This window comes from Nannobrachium achirus (genome assembly GCF_963921795.1).
Source record: "Nannobrachium achirus genome assembly, chromosome: 3".
Classification (NCBI taxonomy): Eukaryota; Metazoa; Chordata; class Actinopteri; order Myctophiformes; family Myctophidae; genus Nannobrachium; species Nannobrachium achirus.
In genome coordinates, this window is record NC_137812.1 from 30,510,811 (window position 1) to 30,529,462 (window position 18,652).

Sequence of the window (18,652 nt, forward strand, 5' to 3'; positions counted from 1 at the left end):
CATCCTGGTCCTGATGAAAGGTTAAGTCCCCTGCCGTCATCGTAAAGATCGCTTCAAAGAGCACAAGCTCCCCCGCGAGGGAAAGGGGGGGTAAAGAGCACGTCAAAACTCAGAGCAGGTGCAATCCTCGCGACGTGATTGATTCCCAAACAGCCAAATCCACCGGGGGACTGTGAGGACGCCAGACGACTCACAGAACAGGAGGGATGTTAAGTTCACGGGACAGGCATTGAAAGTAAATCTCTGTTCCAAGAAAGGCCCAGAAATGCTAAGAGGGGGGGCAATGAACTAGTTCTGACCCAGAGACAAGAGGGGAACAAGCGTTTCATCTGTTCTTCCTCCTGGAGCCTGTGTCTTTGACCCGGCTGGTGGTAATGTCCCCGTCCTCCTCCACCTCCTCTTGCCTCAGCCTGCCCTCTGCCCAGGGAACACGGTCCGAGAGACTGGCTCTGTCCACTGAGCCCGTGCTGTTGCACTTCTTCACCAGAACGGGCGCCAAAGAGCCCGGGGAGAGCAGCGACGTCAGCGACAGGCTGCTGAGCGCGTCCGACAAGTGTTCGCTGCCGTAGGCCCGGCTGCAGCAGCCCTCCTCCCCCGCCGCCCCCACCCCCACGTCCTCGTCCGACGGGTCCATGGAGTCCCGCCTGTGGCAGCCGCCGGGGCTGCTGCTGCCCCCGCAGCTGCTGCTCTGGCTCCTCTGGTGCCCCCTGGTGGCGTTGAGGTTGATGCGAGCCTTCAGCGGGTGATGTTCCTGAGGTCTGCCGCCGCCGGGCGGTCCCTGGGGGTGCGCGGGGCGGAGGAGGGGCGAGGGGAGGTCCAGCTCCCGTGACGGCGAGACGCTGAAGCTGAGGCCCTCCTCCAGCGTGGTCTGCAGGCTGCCCTCCGAGCTGCCCGTGGCCAGGGAGGAGTCGCTGTGGGACGGGTGCTAGGGAAAACAAAGGGAGACATAGTGAGAGCAGAGAAGTGCTAAGTAAATATAATAAGAGGTATTAACATTCAGTGTGTCATTTGGGTCATCAGGGATGGCAATTGCCACCCCCTAGTGTTCACATTTAACCTCAGTTTTTTTGTTATGCATATTTCAGTCAGAAAGGGGCAAGGGTGACATCATAATATCAATATATAGGCCTATAAGGCTGCATATGGGCGATCAAATTGAGACTTGTCGCAGACTACATTAGGCAAAACATGTCAGAGCTCCCACGGGGTCTGTGTTTTTTTTACTTCAGGACATTAGATGATCAACATGAATGTGATCAACACAAGGGGTAATAAGTATTAAAGTAGTACACAACATTGCCTTTGACTTGATTTGAATAGCCGCCTCAACCAAAATGCAACATTGCGACTTTGCACCTTGAAATACAGTATACGGCTTTATACACACCTAAAAAAGCAGCACGAAGCTTGTTGTAAGAGAGGAGTGCAGCGCAGCACACTGTATCATAGGAAATGTTATGGCTTTATACTGATGCGTCTTGAAGAGGTCTTGAAAACGTCCTTTGTCCATCAGTCGACTTTAAGGCTTAATCAGGAGCTTGGCCATAGGTAGTCTAAGCGGTGGATATTGCTCTTGTCTGTATTATCCTTATGTATATAATCCAGTCTTTGTTCCTTTGTGTCAATTGTTTGTATATATGTTGTCGCATACATGGCTTGCTTCTGTGTCGCAAGACACATTTCAGTGTGAACTGACAATAAAGTACAATATCATATCATATCATATCATATCATATCATATCTTATGATCACCTTCTAAAATGCCTTTTGTTAGCCCCTTCGATCCAAATGGTGCAAACATTTTATGTAAGCATGGTGGATCTCAGTATTACCGCCATGCTACACTGACTGAGATCACTGCGGGGTAAACACTAGCAAAAGGAAATGAGAAAATTAGGAAGGACCTGCCTGAGAAAACAGACAAGAGTCACTATTGTCTTGTAGTGCTGACCGCATTCATTAACCAAATGCTGCAGAGCATTTCTCTAGCAGCAGAGGATCACAGAGGAGCTCAGGCACAGACAAACAAAACAAACAGGTAATAATGAATGAACGGAATGAAAAAAACAAAACAATGTCACACAGTCTCCATAGTTACGCACAATCAAGAATTTGGATGGTGACCACTTCAGGGAGAGAGGCAGAAGGCAGTTGGATTTCTCTGCATGCGTATATAGGAGGTGGATGGCTTTGGAGAAAAAGCTGAGGATACTGTACCATGTTGTCTTGCACCACCTTTGTGATGGCAGCTATCATCAGTTATAGTGTCAAATATTTTGACACATTAACGTTACTTTATTGTTGTATTACCGTAGGTGTATATACGGTAAGCTCTTTGGACATTTACAGTAGCAATTAGTTAGAATTTCTTGAGCACTTTATCTGTCTATTCTTCAAACCATCCATCCCTCCACACGATCACATGCACGGCACGCACGCACGCACGCACGCACGCACGCACGCACGCATGCACACACACACACACACTCCACTACCTGTGAGCCGAGTGCCCTGCTGTGAGCTGCAGGTGAGCGGAGAGAAGCCCAAGAGGCCAGAGCGGCCAGCCTAGACGGCCCTCTCCCTGAAGGACCACTCCCCTTTCCGGGGCTTCCTGGGTGAACCGCCGAGGCAGGGTGGAAGAAGTCTGCCGGAAGATGGAAGAGAGGCGAGGAGGACCCCTCAACACCATCTGAAACAGAGGCAGTGTTCACATTTCAAAAGTCTTTAGCTCAGCTACTGAAGAGTTTTGCCCAAATGGGATAGACAGCATTTGACAAGAAAGAGGCAAGCAAAATCTTTGCTGGCATGGAAGTAAGTGAAAATGGAGCATTACGGTAGTTCAGGCGAGCACGGAAGTCAAGCTGGTCCCATGCCATACGCCCTCCAATCACATTATGGCCAAGATCCAAATGGTTCAATCTACGCAGATTAACAGATTTTGGTCACTGTCCCAGGTCCCAGGCGACACCCAGCCGACAACAGCCCAAAAACCCAGGCAAAGTCTGGGGAATATCTCGTCCTTAAAAACAATCCCACATCGTTGACTTCGCCTGAACTTCAACTAAAACGAAAAGCATACAAAACCTTATATAGTCTGACCAGTCGCAGATAGGAAAGAACGCCAGTGACCGAGAACTCTGGAGGTCCCATGTTGACGGCCTGTATATACCCTAGTGGGTGTCAGGCATATTTAAGTAAGCAAGCAATACAGTAGCATAGGTTCTGCTCTATGAGGATTTCATATGTCAATGTCATAACTGTTCATCTTTAGGCTCTGCTTCAGGGGGGTTTGTGATGTCTGTCAGAATCGATGTCATGCTTGCGCAGATTGTTCTGAAGCAACACGGGCTGAGCAACACTATCAAATACCATGCAATACAATGCAATACATTTTCATCTTGACGAGTGTCTGACTGAACTACACAGTTACTACAGTAATGATCATGGAAGAAAAAAAAATCTGAGGTTTTAGAAATGTTTACCAGCAAAATACAAGTAGGCTATCTACCTGCAATATGATAATGGGTGTGAGAATTATGGGTTTCACTTGTGTTAGGGACTATCTGTGTCAGGGATAGTGTTTCCAAATTAACTCCTGTCCTTTGGCATCGTAAACAAATATGTCTGTTTACTCTAAGAATGGTGGTAGCTGCGGTAATACTGTGTCTCTGAATCTGCTCTGACCCTACGGTAGGTGTGTCACTAAAGCTTTTCTTCCCTGCACGTCTCTCTGCAACGCTCTGAGAAACATGCCATGCTCTCCGACTGCCCTCTTGAACTGACATTGCCTCACATTGCTCCATCTGTTCTGGAGGTGACGCTAATGCTGTGGGGTGGAGCGGTGAATGATCATTGTGCCATAACATGTCGTTCATCATCATCGCCGCGTGCGTGCCAGGCCCTGTGTCCGCCCCGCCTATCACTGCTCTAATTGTGCTGGCCGTCAATCAGCGGTGTGAATATGGGCTGTGTCCTCTGGAGCTAGGACTCATATCGTTGTATATCTGCCGTGGTGGCAGCTGAGCCGTTCAAAAAAGGTGCCTCCTATTTAAACGATAGCATCAATGTCACGTCAAAGTCGTGGCGTAATGAAATAGTGACAGTTAAATACCTGAGTAAGGAAGGGGATTCACAGTGATAAGCATAACAAGGAATACTAATGGAAATGTTATCCAGAGAGGGATTATCTTAATGCGATTGGTAAACATGGTATATATGGAAATATTGTACGAAGGTGAAATGGACAATTGATGCTTATTGCTGCCATCTCTATAACACCCCGGCCAACACTCCAAGCATCCTAGACTCTTCTCTCTCCTGGCTCCCCAACAATGAAATGACCTCTCCCTCAGCAGGACTGCAGACTCACTACATTTTCCCCTGCAGTCTGAAAAGTCACCTCTTCAGACTCCCCCCATCCCTCCAACCCATCCTCCTCATTCCTCGTATTCCATCTTGTTGCCTATTGTTTGATGCTAGTTATTCAATGCAGAATACAGATGTATGTGTCTTGGTCAGTTAGACATATGCTGTTTGCTAAGAATGCTAGATAGGGGACTGCCCCATAGGTCGAACTCCTGTTGGGTCGAACACCCGCAAGATGATCACCCGCAAGCGTCGGCAGGTTAGATAATCACCCGCGTCATGGTTACTGAGGTTAGGTTTAGGGTTAGGGATAGAGTAAGGCATAGTTTTACTGAGGTCGATCCAAAGGGTGTTCGACCTAATGACATGTTACCTGCTAGATAGCTTGTTGTTTAGACAGATGCTATGTTTACGAAGTATTCCCCTTACTTTGTGGCACTTTGTTTGTCTTTGCTCTCGCAACATTTACCCTGACTGTTAACTATGCAGAGTTCATCTCATGAATAAAGATTGTTGTTGTTGTTGTTGTTGCCAGATTTTTAGCAATTTCCAGGCCTGGGAAATGATCAAATGCACTTACTCTGCAGACTTGTGCGGTGAACTACACCTTACCTCTGTGGTGGTGGACAGGGCTTTGCTGCACCAGATGGAGCTGGGGTCGGATGCCAACCTCCATCAGCCCCTGGATCCCCTCCTCGCTGCCTGAGGTGGAAGGGTTGAGCTCTCTATAACCCCTCTGGGACGTTCTGCCCGGTACCTCCTCTGAACTGTGTGAGTCGCTACTGTCCCTCTGGGAGACCGCGAGAGACAGAGAGAGAAAGGAGGCAGGAGAGTCAGAGAGGTTGCAGACAGAAAGAGGGAGAACAATTTACAGAGAGAATCAACGACGAGTATAACATTCTTTACATGATATCCAGGTGCAACGCTATTCACTGCAGCATTTAATTACTGCAGGCCTTTCATGTATCCCATTCAGTAGGCACTCTTTTCAGATCCCTTCGCTTTTCCCCCCATGCGCGATTCTGATTAATACTGGATTTGGTTTACAAAAAGAAAAATAATAGCATCCTTCAAAGTGCTGGCTGGTGTCAGGGTGATGAAGTGGATCAAATGAATTGAGTTTAATAAAAAGCCCAGATGAATCAGAGCAGGTGGAACACTGGAGCACTGTGAGGGGAAATCAAGAATGGAATATGAAAAGAGTGCACTTGTGTATCGTGCACACACACACACACACACACACACACACACACACACACACACACACACACACACACACACACACACACACCGACTGATGCACACGGATATTGGTTTTGCAAACTTTAGTGGACATTACATTGGGGACTTACACTCATTCCATATTTCTTTATCCTGCACAAATCAGCCTATGTCAGGAACCCATATGCACACACTCACTCAGGCATGCATGCATGGGCACACACGCACACACACGTGCACACGTGCGCCCAAACACAGTGCAGGAAGGGGCAGAGTGACCCAGGTGTTTTAATCAAGCTGTCAAGCATGTGCATAGTGATTAATAACTAGATTAGGAATTAGCGAGATGGAGAGAGACAGATGAGAGGACAGGTGTGTGTGTGTGTGTGTGTGTGTGTGTGTGTGTGTGTGCGCGTGTGTGCGTGTGCGTGTGCGTGTGTGTGTGTGCGTGCGTGCGTGCGTGCGTGCGTGTGTGTGTTAGGGCATTAACGAAAAAGTCAACAAGTCGACTTCATTACACAAGTCGACTCCCACCAGAGAAAGTCGAAAATCGAAGTTGAAAAAAAAAAAATACTTTCTATTGTAAAAATAGTAGATCTACATGCTTACAATGCGAGGCGTTGTGAGTATGTAGATCGGCTATTTTCACAATTTCTGCCTCTATATATTTGACAATTTCGACAATGTTTAATTTGCCATTATTATTAAAAAGTCCTTAAATTGGTAATTGGAAATGTGAAGATACCCTCTATACACTTAAACGTTATGTTGGTTTGTTTACAGTTGAGTGAGAAAACAATGTTTCACATTAAGTTAATCATCTGGGGATGGGTCGTGTGTGATGTGATAACATCATCAAAAGATAAAGTCGACTTCAACTCAACTTTTTACTGAGTCGAGTCGACTTGCAAAAATCACAAGTCGTTAATGCCCTAGTGTGTGCGTGTGTGTGTGTGTGTGTGTACCTGGCTGTCTCGGACCAGTATCTGGTAGGTGCTGTGCTCATCCAGGCTGAGGTCATCAGGCAGCGCCAGGGATGAAGACTTGTCCGACAGCTGCTCTGACATCAGAGATGCTTGCTCCACCTCCGCCAGTTGGATCTGTCCCACAAAACATGGCCAACCAATTACGTTTCTGAGAACATTTTGTGCCAGCAGCCGCCCCATACGAGGCTTGCGTTGCTATAATGTTTCGAAAATATTGAAACATTTTCAACTCTTTTCAAATCAAATTCTGGAAAACTAGCATGCTCACTAGAGAGCCTGCCTGAGAGGCCGAAGGTCCCAGGTTCGATTCCAGGCCTCAACAATGTGTCGAAGTGTCCCTGAGCAAGACACTTAACCCCTAAGTGCTCCCCGACCCCGAGTGCTAATAGCCTACAACCAACGGCTGCTGGTTGCTACTCGGATGTGTAAAATACAGAGGACAAACACAAACATACAGTGACAAAAGCACTTCAAGGAATGGGTACAACATTATTATTATTTAGTTATTCGTTTTTTTTCCTCCAATTGGTGAGACATAGGTGGTACAGAGAAACAAGGATTTATCATTGTTAACATATCACCAACCATGATTCTTTTTTACTTTTATGGGACTGACAGGACTGAACATGGCCAAGAACAACTAAAAAATAAATAAAACAGAATCAGAAACAAAAGCGGTGCCCGGGATCGTACACATGACCTTGTGGTTCAAAGGCGAGAGCTCTACCGATTGAGCTACCCGAACTTGTAGACCAGTTATTTTTACAAATTCTGCAGGGGACCCCATTGAACCACCTCAACAAGTGCCACTGGGGGTCCCTGCGCCCCACTTTGAGGACCACTGATGTACCCGACCAGGGTTTTATGTAACCGACTGATGCGCTGTTATGGTAGACTAGGGTGAGCATCTCCGTGGCTTTGATGTGCGTGGAGAGTGGGTGGTTGACAGCCGTGCAGTCGTCAGGGTTATATCACGTGGGCACATCCTATCAGAGATGTTTCATGACATTACACCTGCCTGCAGGGTTATCCAGGATGTGCAACAGGAAATGTAAAGATGGCCCAGAAATATAGGAAAAGGGGATTCCATTTTCAAGCTAGCCATCTTCATGTAGTTGGTCCTCATTTCAGAAACCTGCTGCATCCCAGGGAAGTGGTCATTTCAAAGAAAATGTCAAGATTTCATCATCATACAATAATAATTCACAGAATCCAAAATATGGACACCACACCAGGCTGAAAGTGGTTAAAGGAGTAGTTCACCCCCAAAATGACTTTTTTTTTCCTATAGATTACTCACGCCATGGAGAATTGAGTTCAATAATATTTTTTGTATTTGTCGCAAATGTCGCTTCTAAGAAGAAAAAAAACAGATTATAGTAAATTTACCCCCATTGATTCTGGATGGGGACCCAAATGCATGGACCTGGATGGGGACCAAAATGCATGGCACTGGATGGGGAAACCGTCAGGGTAAGTTTACTATAATCTATTTTTTGTCTTAGGAATGCAAAAAAAACAAAAGATATTATTGAACTCAAGTCTCCATTGTGTGACTAATCAATAGAAAAAAGTCATTTTGGTTGTGAACTACTCCTTTAACTGAGGCAATTAATTACCTGGGGACACACCTGGGAAAGAGGGAGTCCCATTAGTCTGTACCACATGGCTTCGATGTGTCTCAGTCCAAGCTTTTGGGTGAGAGGTCAGAGGGCCATATACTGTAGCTTATGCCTTTGTGTATTTAGTCAGTGAGTAATTGACAGGTTGTCAAATCAGTGGGTGAATAGAGAGCTCATTAGTATTTCCTGGGAACACGCCGCAAAGATGGAAATAGAACAACAGCAAGTGCAAGTACAGGTCTTTACACACCAGGGGCGTGACGAATGAATGATGTAAAAGCATCGGTTCGTGAATATTATTGATAAAGTCGATGCCTTGTTCACAGAGTTTGAAGCCTTTATTTGCCATGAAAAATAGACCTCGTTCCGAATCAAAAATGTATTGCTCTGTAGTTGCGTAATATTCATGTTCTTGTGTGGATGTAATCATGACAACAGCTCACAAAATATTATTTTTCGGGGGAATTTAATGGCATGAACAAAATGCCCCTCAGCATATGGACTTTAAAGGACTAGTTTCTTTCTTCTTTTTTTTTTTACAACAAGGGTTCATATTTTAGATTGTAATTGGAGAAAAGAAAAGATTAGTTAATTTACAGCGATTTTAACGATTTTCATTCAGTCATGCGTAAAAGTGGCTAAATATGTATTTGTATGCAATCGTTCATGCTTTAATGGGCAGATTTATATGGGGGCTAGTAGTGTTACTGTAAATAGTAATAAAGAAATCACCGGCTTATTGTGTCTAAACATATATTAACCACTTGTATACATGCCCATACCCACTGAAATCAAAATCGCTAAAACTATACAAAGCAGTAAATAAAAACATCTTAACACTCATCTTATCTTTTCTCTAATTACAATCTAAAATATAAAACCTTGTTGAAAAAAAAAACAACGTTTTTAAGAAGAGAGGAAGAATAAGAAGACGCATAAAATCATGTTCAGATGATTCATAATTCACGTACTGTCCCTTCCAAATAAACAAATAAAGTAAATCGAAGGACAAGAACAACAACAACAACTACAGAAGAGGAGAACAGAGAAGAGAACATGTGAGATAGAGACTATTTGCATTTAGAGAGGGGAGACCAGGAGAAGGGAGGTGGAACCGAGAAGACAAGTTCAGGTGAGACAATGGCAGCATCAAGGGCTGCATTGAGGGATCAGACAAACACTGCATTAATGTGCATTTCTATTCCAGTCGACATCGGTACACTTCACTTGCAGAGGGTCAGTAATACTTTCGAAGCTGTAGCAGCCATGGGTCAGGCAGACCATTTCTATAGGTACCAAAGTCATCTCATCCGTGGAGGTTCTTACAGTGGTTGTGATATGCACTCCTTCAACACGACTCTTAGCATTTTAATGTGTTGTCGCCAAGCTGCAGCGATATGACTCATACTGCTACACATGACACACACACACACACATACACAGTGAGAGAGAGAGAGAGAGAGGAGACGGAGGGAGGGAAGGAGAGAGAGAGATGTTCTGCAATGCACACACACAATGTCAAGTTGAAATCATGGTAGTACTTGTGTTGTGAGATAAAATTGGATGTTGTACTTTGGTCATGTGCTATTATGAGTCACATGTCACGTGTGGTGTCGTCATGAGCGATCACACAAATCTTTGTGTGATAGAAGCTTTTTTTCTCCTTTTCTTTAACCACTTGAACCCTAGTGTCCATATTCTGCTAACTGTAGAAAATAGCCGATCTAAAAATAGAAAAGTAGAAAATAGCCGATCTACAAGCTCACAACGCCTCGCGCTGCGAGGCGTTGTGAGCTTGTAGATCTGCTATTTTCGGCAAAGAGGTTTCGTGAATAGAGAAGAAGAGCAGACGAAGCACAGAGTGATAGGTCAAGTTTATGAAGTATTGGCGGTTCAAGTGGTTAAATATCTGGAAACACACATTGACATGAATCCAAAATACACTGATGATTGTGCTGTCAAACGATGAAACTATATGGTATCTATGGGTTGTGGGGGGTCCCTGCTTCATCTCTCTCTCTCGACTAAGGTGTCTTTGGCCTGAAAACGGTGAAGACCCCTGGCGTAGAATCATGGGGTAAAATAAGTGACAGGATCATAGCAGGTTCCACAGCATTAATTAAATCAACCTAAGAAAACTGGAGGCATGCTACGGGCCACATAAATCTAGAGAGCTATAATTTAATGTAAAGTGAATGAATGCCTAAATTAACAATACAAATGGCCAAGGAGAAGTTCATTTGTATACTTTATATTAAATTAAACACTTTCTGCTTTCTGCTTTGTGTGTGTGTTGATCCCCCTCTAACAAGAGTTGTGACTAAATGTTTGGGAAGCTTATACATTTTGACACTATGAGATTAACGCTGCTAGCCCAGAAAGGCGAAATTAGTACTTTGGATTAAATTAAACTGCTGTAACACAGCTTCTTTGCTCAGGGGCAAGTGGTAAAGTGTTACTGATTCCTTTTCCACATTCAGTATTTCCCAGCCAGTGAGTCCATTGTGTCAAACGGAGAGACTTCTGTCCTTGTGTACAGTACAGGGGTGAGATGCCGTGGGCTCGGTTGGGCTCGGCGAGCCCACACTTATTATTATCAAGCTGTACACACACGCGCCCGACATGCACGCACGTACACGCGCGTGCACGCATGTCGTCAAGTTGTGTGACGGCTCGGTCAACACTTCAATCCCCTACCTGTCTGCTTTGCATAACAATACTCTGGTAGGCAGGCTCATTTACACTTGTATTAACTCAAATTCTTTATTTAAGTAAAAGTATCAATACCGATAGTAATACTCCAATAGTCCAGAATTCAAAATTTACTTGAGTAAAAGTACAAAAGTATTGGTATTTAAATGTACCTAAAGTAGAAAGTACTCATTATGCAGAATGTCTCATTTCACAACTTTTCAAATAAAACTTTTGAAAATAGACGATCTACAAGCTCACAGGCCGAAAAATGTCCGAAATGTATAGGCTGAAGTGAGTAATGTAAAGTATGTTTTGTAATAATAATTCAAATCTACAAAGTAAACTAAAGTTGTCAAATGATTGTAGTGGAGTAAAAGTACAATATTTGCCTTTGAGATGTAGTAGAGAAGAAGTAAAAGTACTGAAAATTGGAAATACCTAAAAAATGTTACTTAAGTTGTGAGCAGTGGTTGTGCATTGTGGAGGAAATATATGTGACGGAGAGATTTACACACAAGCTCAGGTTGCAAGAAGACCTATTTTTGTAGAAGTGGGAAAAGATGTTATTTAAGCACAGTACTTGAGTTAATGTTCTTTGTTACTTTCCACCACAGTCAAACAGATAGGCTTCCGGCCTCATGAATGCAGTATGCACATCTACAATGTGACCGCTGGCCCAACTTCTGTTCTGTATTTCTGAATCAAAGCTGGAGCTGCAATGTGCGTGGTACTCGGTGTGTTGCTGTGGTAGCGAGCGGAACTGAATCACCCACCAAAATAAGTAGAAAAAGAACCAGTTTAGACTCTCACTTCCAGAGGCGTCACAAGGGGGGGAAAAGTGGGACTGGGTTACTACGGCCCAAAGTGGAGGGGCCTTCATTCTTTCATACTTTAGCTATTGAAAAATAACAAATATACAAGCTCACAGCTGTGAGCTTATAGATCTACTATTTTTGAAAAGTCGTGAAAATGAGTGCAAACCTTTGAATCTATGTATTTTTTTAAGCGAACATTTGTAACTCAAATTTTGCTTCTGTGGGGTCCCTGGAACTAAATATTTTGAGATGGGGGTCCGTGGTCAAATACATATCATTTTGGGGGTCCTTTACATGAAAATGTTTGAGCACCACTGACATATAAACATAGGTTTTTCAAAAAACCTTAGAAGGATTTGAAATATTCAAAGACTTGTGAGTGAATCCTTGTACCCAGGGCCCGGAATTTGGTGCGACACCCCTGCTCAGTTGAGGCGGTGGGTGCACAGCTCACCGCGCATGCTGGTCCCTGGTGTATTGGTTGTCTGGTTACCCTGCTGCTATTCATGCACTGTAGGGCTCAGGTTACATTTTCAAACAACGACACCACGTGTAGGCTGACTATATTTTGCTTCCCGAAAAAGAGGACACTTGAGAGAGAGGGCATGCAAAAAGAAAAACATACTTAAAGTTGACTCAAAGATGCCATCTAAAAATAATATCTCTCGAAGTCTTGGGCTTGTCATATCTCTCGATAGATCTAAAGTGAAATAATAACAGAAATGATAAAACATTAGCCTCAAAAACAAAAGTTAATTTACCAAAAATAAATGGTGAATCATTCTTCAAGACTTCAATCTTTAGTCTTCTTTGTCTGTCCATCCATTTTCTGAAGAGCTATTTAATTATTTTTCAAGAATATTTGAAGTACAGTTACAACCTGATCCTGTATTAATCATCTTTGGAGTGTCAGAAGTGTTAAGACGTCTAAGAGTACATCAGCAAAATCTTTAGAAGCTTATTTTAATGTGCTGGAAGGGGAAGGAGGTGCCCACAAGGAAAAGATGGCTGACAGAGTTGACAGATACCCTTCATTTGGAAAAAAATAGATGCTCCAAAGGACAAACCTGAACAATTTGAAAATGTCTGGCGGCCTCTAATTTCCTTCCAGGAACAGGAGCGGGCCTCCTGATAGTTTGCAATAATTTATAGTAGCACTCTGGGGTGGGGATGGGGAGAGTCCCTTGGGGGTTTTGTTGTGTGTATTCTTGTTGTGTTTTCTTGTTTGTCTTTGTTTTCTTAAAAAATGTATCATTGTCATGACACTATGCCCTATACTTAATGCAAAATTAATAAAAAATATTTGAAACATTTTTTTCTGAAGAGCTGATCTTTCCCAGCAGGCTATGATTGTCCCTCGAATAAGCTTGAAAGTCTTTGCAAGAAGTTTATTTGTATTGCACTAATTATTAGTGCAAAAATAGCAGATGTAGATCTGGTCTGGGGACCACCAGTGGTCCTTGGGGGGGTTCCAGGTGGTCCCCAGCTAAATGATGGAGAGTTGGTAACCAAATTGGTTTCATTTTACGCTCTCAAAAGCTACATTATTGTTAAACATCTGCATTACTTAATACACAATTAGAGAACGTTGATTGTTATCTCTCCTATGTTACCACATCAATACAGCATGGAATTGACAAAATCTTATGCAACGATAACAAAATATTCATACGTTTTGGGTCTGAGAGGCTAAATGTCATCAAAATAGTGGTCTGTGGCTCAAATGGAGAATAATAATGGACCATGATGTGAAAAGGGTTGAAAACCACTGCATTCATATTAAGGCTGCCTTGGTCGACTGGTTTTGCATCGATGAGAACACCCTGTCAACATCGGCATAGTGAGAGGGAGCAGCAAAGATGGACTGTGCAATCTTCAGTAGCTCTGAGTCACATACAATGCTTTTAGCCATCTCAAAAATAATTGGTCCATGTCTGGTGCACTTCGTGGTCATTGAACCATCTATCACTGTTGTACCTTTCTGATGATGCCTTCATACTGCAATACTTTCCATCATCAATTTGCAACACCCTCCTCCTCACCTAGATCACCCTCCTCACCCAGGTGCTTGCATGGTGCAGGCGTCCAGGTCATTAGAAACGTGATGTTTTGGCTAGTGAAAAAGTAATCAGAGTAAATGTAACCCGAGTATGTCCTGTTTATTTTCACGATAGTATTTTCTTTCACTCAGGCCTCATTGCTTTTGTAACGGCCGGTAGAGAAGGCCGCGTTTTAAACATGAAGGTGATTTAAAAGTTAATACCTGATGATTATGTTGCAGGGTGAATAAAAAATCACGGCACCCCATCTTTAAGATGGGAAGCATCTGAAGCGAATCAGCCTCTGAATGCCTAGACAGCTCTTGCGGTGAGAAAGGAGCCGACTGTATTCAATGCAAATAAACTCTCAGAAGTCCTTTAAATTCTCTGTGCACAGAGGAATGTGGAAGCAATGGTAGATTTAGAAAAGGATATTGTCAATTTCAACATCTAATGTGTCTGCCCCACCAGGAAAGCTGGGCTTCTCCTTCTTTCGTGTATTATCAGATGCAGTGGTGTAAAGTAACTAAGTTCATTTACTCAAGTACTGTACTTAAGTAAAATTTGAGGTACTTTTACTTCTATTCCACTACATCTCAGAGGCAAATATTGTACTTTTACTTCACTACAATAGAGGGTATGCACGTGACATCATCATCATACCAGGAAGTTATGCGGGAACAACTAATGAGCAAAAAAACTACTTTCTGGACATGACAGTCCATACACTTAAGAGAAAAGTCCTATCTGATTGCATTAAACAACGTTAAACGACATTAAACTCACTTTGCCACTCACTTTGCCACTCACTTTGCCACTCGATGTGCCACTCGATTTGCCATTCACTTTATGCATGCGCATACCCTCTATTATTACTTGCGCCAGAAGAGCACAGTCAGTCGACAGTGTGCCAACTTGGCCACCGAACACAGACAGCAGCACCGAACAGCAACAAAAGTAGTACTTGCGGGCTCTGCTGGCGCACAAGTAGGCCATATGGACACGAGTGCACAAAAAGCAAGTTGGCACCTCTACAGAGTGCAGTCTAGTTTGAAAACTTAGGTTACTTTGTATATTTTGATTATTATTACAAAACAAACAATAACCACTTAAGCCCTATACATTTCTACCATTTGAATATAGCCGATCTACATCTGCTATTTTCAAAAGATTTTTATACATTTGAAAACTTGTGAACTTTCAGCATTCTACTTTTGGTAATTTAAGTACATTTTTATACCAACACTTTTGTACTTTTACTTGTAACAGAGTATTTCTACATGGCAGTATTGATACTTTTACTTCAGTAAAATGATTGAGTACTTTTTCCACCACTGATCAGATGTGCAGCTCATCGTTAGCCATGTCGTCCATGAGGAAGAGGCTGTCTTTTGAAGGTGGTCTATATATGGGGCAGGTAGAAATGATATTCCCAGGTTGGCCAGGCAGTCGCATGCTGCGCTGTCTTCATAGAAGATTTCAAGCAGCCGACAACAGTGCGTTGGCGTTCAGCTGGGCACCCCACAATGACCAGGCTTGTTTGAAACCCCCAATGCAATAAAAATGTATGTTATGCATAAAGCGACATATAAGGAATGGGGGGAGGAACTGTTGAATAGGCAATTTATTTTACATACATTTGCAGACTGTCATGCTTATTTTAGTACTAAAATTGCCTATGCAAATGGTTATGTAAATCCCCCCCATTCCAATCAAACAGTATATTGATTGGAATCAAGATATAAATGCCCCATTTACCATTTATTTGGAGAATTCAGTCCTCTGAACCTACATATCTGTAGCAATTTATCAAAGATCACCTTCTTCTCACCTTGCAAGGGTTTTACTGTGCAAAATGGTACTAAAGCATATAGATCAATAGTGTATTTGAATGAAATGCTTGTCACCTTAGCGCCATGTATACAGGATTTAACTGCTGAGCGTAGGATACACCAGCACCATACACAGACAGAGCAATATTATGTATTATTTTCAGTTGAGTTATGTTTTCTTAACCTCTTTCAAGTGCCCGATAACTTAATAAAATGTAAGGGTGTCGATATCTGTGTTGCCTTGTGCCCTGACAGCTTGATCCCTGACATTCACAAAATGTCAGTTCAATAGGGCGACACGGCTTACGCAATTCAAACCATTATGTTTAGCGCGTCCAGTGTGAACTGACCTTAAGTTTAATAAATGATCAATAAATGATTACTGTATCATCACAATACAATATATTTTGAAGGTGCGTGACTCCCCACCCCAAAAGAAAAGAAAAGAAAAGAAAAGAAAAGAAAAGAAAAACTGTTTCTGCAATTTATTGTGAGCTTGTAGATCACCTATTTTCGCTGCTTTAGTGTGACCTATCTTCTTATTATTAATTTAAGAAAAAAATCACACCAGTGTGAACCTTCAGAGTACATTCAGAGTGTGTGTGTGTGTGTGTGTGTGTGTGTGTGTGTGTGTGTGTGTGTGTGTGTGTGTTTCAAGGCTGCTCAACAGCACCTCTCTGGTCACTCAACGGTATTGCAGGCCTGGCTCAGGCTACATACAGACAAACAGACACGGACGGGTACACACATACACACACGGCCACGCTACGGGGACGGTGTGACCACCGCTCAAAAGAAAACAGATGAAAGATGAAATGTGGAGATACAAGGTTTCTGCCCGACAGTAGAATGATATTTATAGCTAAAACTTATACCGTCCGTGTAAATAATGTAAACTTTCTTCACATGACCAGTATCACTTTAATTATAAGTAACCTTGGCAACTGGAAGAAGACAGGGTTTCAGTGCTGCGTTTGATCTCAGGTTATCATGGTGTGACAGACAGCAGCAGGGGTGTCGCACCAAATTCTGGGCCCTGGGTACAAGGATTCACTCACATTTTGTGCTTTAACTATTGAAAAGTAGCAGATAAACAAGCTCACAGTGCGACACCGAGTGCCGCGCTGCGAGCTTGTAGATCTGCTATTTTTGAAAAATCGTGAAAATGTGTCTTTGAAGGTTTTTTGAAAAAGCTATGTTTCTATGTCAATGGTGCTCAAACTTTTTCATGTGAAGAACCCCCAAAATGATATGTATTTGACCACAGACCCCCATCTCAAAATATTTAGTTCCAGGGACCCCACCGGAAGCAAAATTTGCAAACATACAAATGTTCGCTTAAAAAATACATATATTCAAAGATTTGCGCACATTTTCACGACTTTCAAAAATAGCAGATCTACAAGCTTGCAGCACGGCACTCGGTGCCGCGCTGTGAGCTTGTATATCTGTTATTTTTCAATAGCTAAAGTATAAAAGACTTAAGGCCCCTCCACCTTGAGCCCTGGTAACTCAGTCCCACTTCCCCCCCCCCCCCCTTGTGACGCTGACGCCCCTGGACAGCAGGCTCCGCTTTCCTTTTGCACAACTTCTCTCCCATTTTTCTTTCTCTCTTTTCCTCTTGTCCATCTCTTGTGGAAAAAGTACCCAAACCTTTTACCTAAGTAAAAGTATCAATAATGCAATGTAGAAATACTCGGATAGGGTGCCCTCACACCAAAATACCTATGAGAGTGGAATCTGCGTTCCGCCAATGCATTTCAATGATAAGGGAGCGTTTTTTTTGCAGAAATCCTCTTCTGGCATGAAACCGCTTCACTCTCATTGAAATGCATTGGCGGAACGCGGATTCCACTCTCATAGGTATTTTGGTGTGAGGGCACACTTACAAGTAAAAGTCCGGAATTCTGAATTTACTTGAGTAAAAGTACAAAAGTATAGGCATCATAATGTACTTAAAGTACCAAAAATAAAAGTACTCATTATCATTTCAAGTTTTCAAATGTATACAAAACCTTTGAAAATAGCAGATCTACAAGCTCACAATGCATCACATCGCAAGGCATTGTGAGCTTGTAGATCGGCTATTTTCAAATGGCCAAAATATGTGTGTATGTATATGGGCTGAAGTGTGTAATGTACAGTATATGTGTTTTGTAAGTAACTAAAGTTTTAAAATAAATGTAGTGAAGCAAAAGTACAATATTTGGATCTGAGATGTAGTGGAGTAGAAGTAAAAGTATTGGAAATTGGACATACTCATGTACAATACCTTGTAAATGTACTTATAGTTACAGTACTTTCCACCACTGCTCATACAGTATACTGTACCACTTTCCAGCTCTCTCTGCTCCCTGCTCTCTCTCGCTCCATCTATATGCGCATTTATTTGTCATATTCATGACTCACAGCCTGTTTGGTGAAAGTATATCTGCTGCTGTGATATTCAGCTGATGGGGACACGCGTGTTAGACTAAACATGCAGCCTAGAGTACCACAGCATGAAGGGGCTGGGTTGGACCAGAGACCCGGGGTGTTCTGTGCTCTTAGTTTGCATGCTCGGGAATGCTTGCTTTCATCTGATCCATCCCTTAGCGTTTTCTTTCCAAAAACCTTCTGCTCATATGTGTTAGCACACAGGTGGAAGGGAGCCCATATGATGGAGCTAGACTACAGGAAGAGGGATTTGCTGCTGATGGAAGTCTTTCCTACTGGGATTTAGTTATTCTGGGCTGACAGGAAGGCAAGGCGGGACATAATGCACAATAGTGTGCGTGCGTGCGTGCGTGCGTGCGTGTTTGAGTGTGTGTATGAGAGAGAGAGAGAGAGAGAGAGCACGCACAGAGAGCTGTGGATATAAATAGTAATGTGTAGGTTGATGATTTCGTATGGATAGGCAGACAGATATGTACATACATTTGCAGACAGTCAAGCAGATAGATACATACAGTACATTTGAACTCTTGTGACAAACTTGGCAGAATTCGATGTTTACGTCAATACCACAGTTAGTCCTGGTAGATCTTGAGTAGTATCACTTTGCAGACTGTGCAGACCATCTGTCTGACATTATGCATG

The 18,652-nt window shown here is 43.0% G+C and overlaps 1 protein-coding gene across 1 annotated transcript in view; it reads right to left on the bottom strand.

The window, feature by feature from the left end:
* Positions 1-325: 325 nt before the first annotated feature.
* LOC308282166 (voltage-dependent T-type calcium channel subunit alpha-1I-like) overlaps positions 326-18,652 on the bottom strand; it is a gene marked incomplete at its 3' end in the record, with an annotated part of 234,626 nt that continues 216,299 nt past the window's right edge. The window contains exons 35-38 of the mRNA XM_080722510.1: positions 6,552-6,686; positions 4,978-5,155; positions 2,496-2,689; positions 326-925 (exon numbers count right to left, since the gene is read on the bottom strand). Coding sequence (XP_080578636.1) covers positions 326-925; positions 2,496-2,689; positions 4,978-5,155; positions 6,552-6,686 — 1,107 coding nt within the window. The remainder of the gene's footprint in view (positions 926-2,495; positions 2,690-4,977; positions 5,156-6,551; positions 6,687-18,652) is intronic.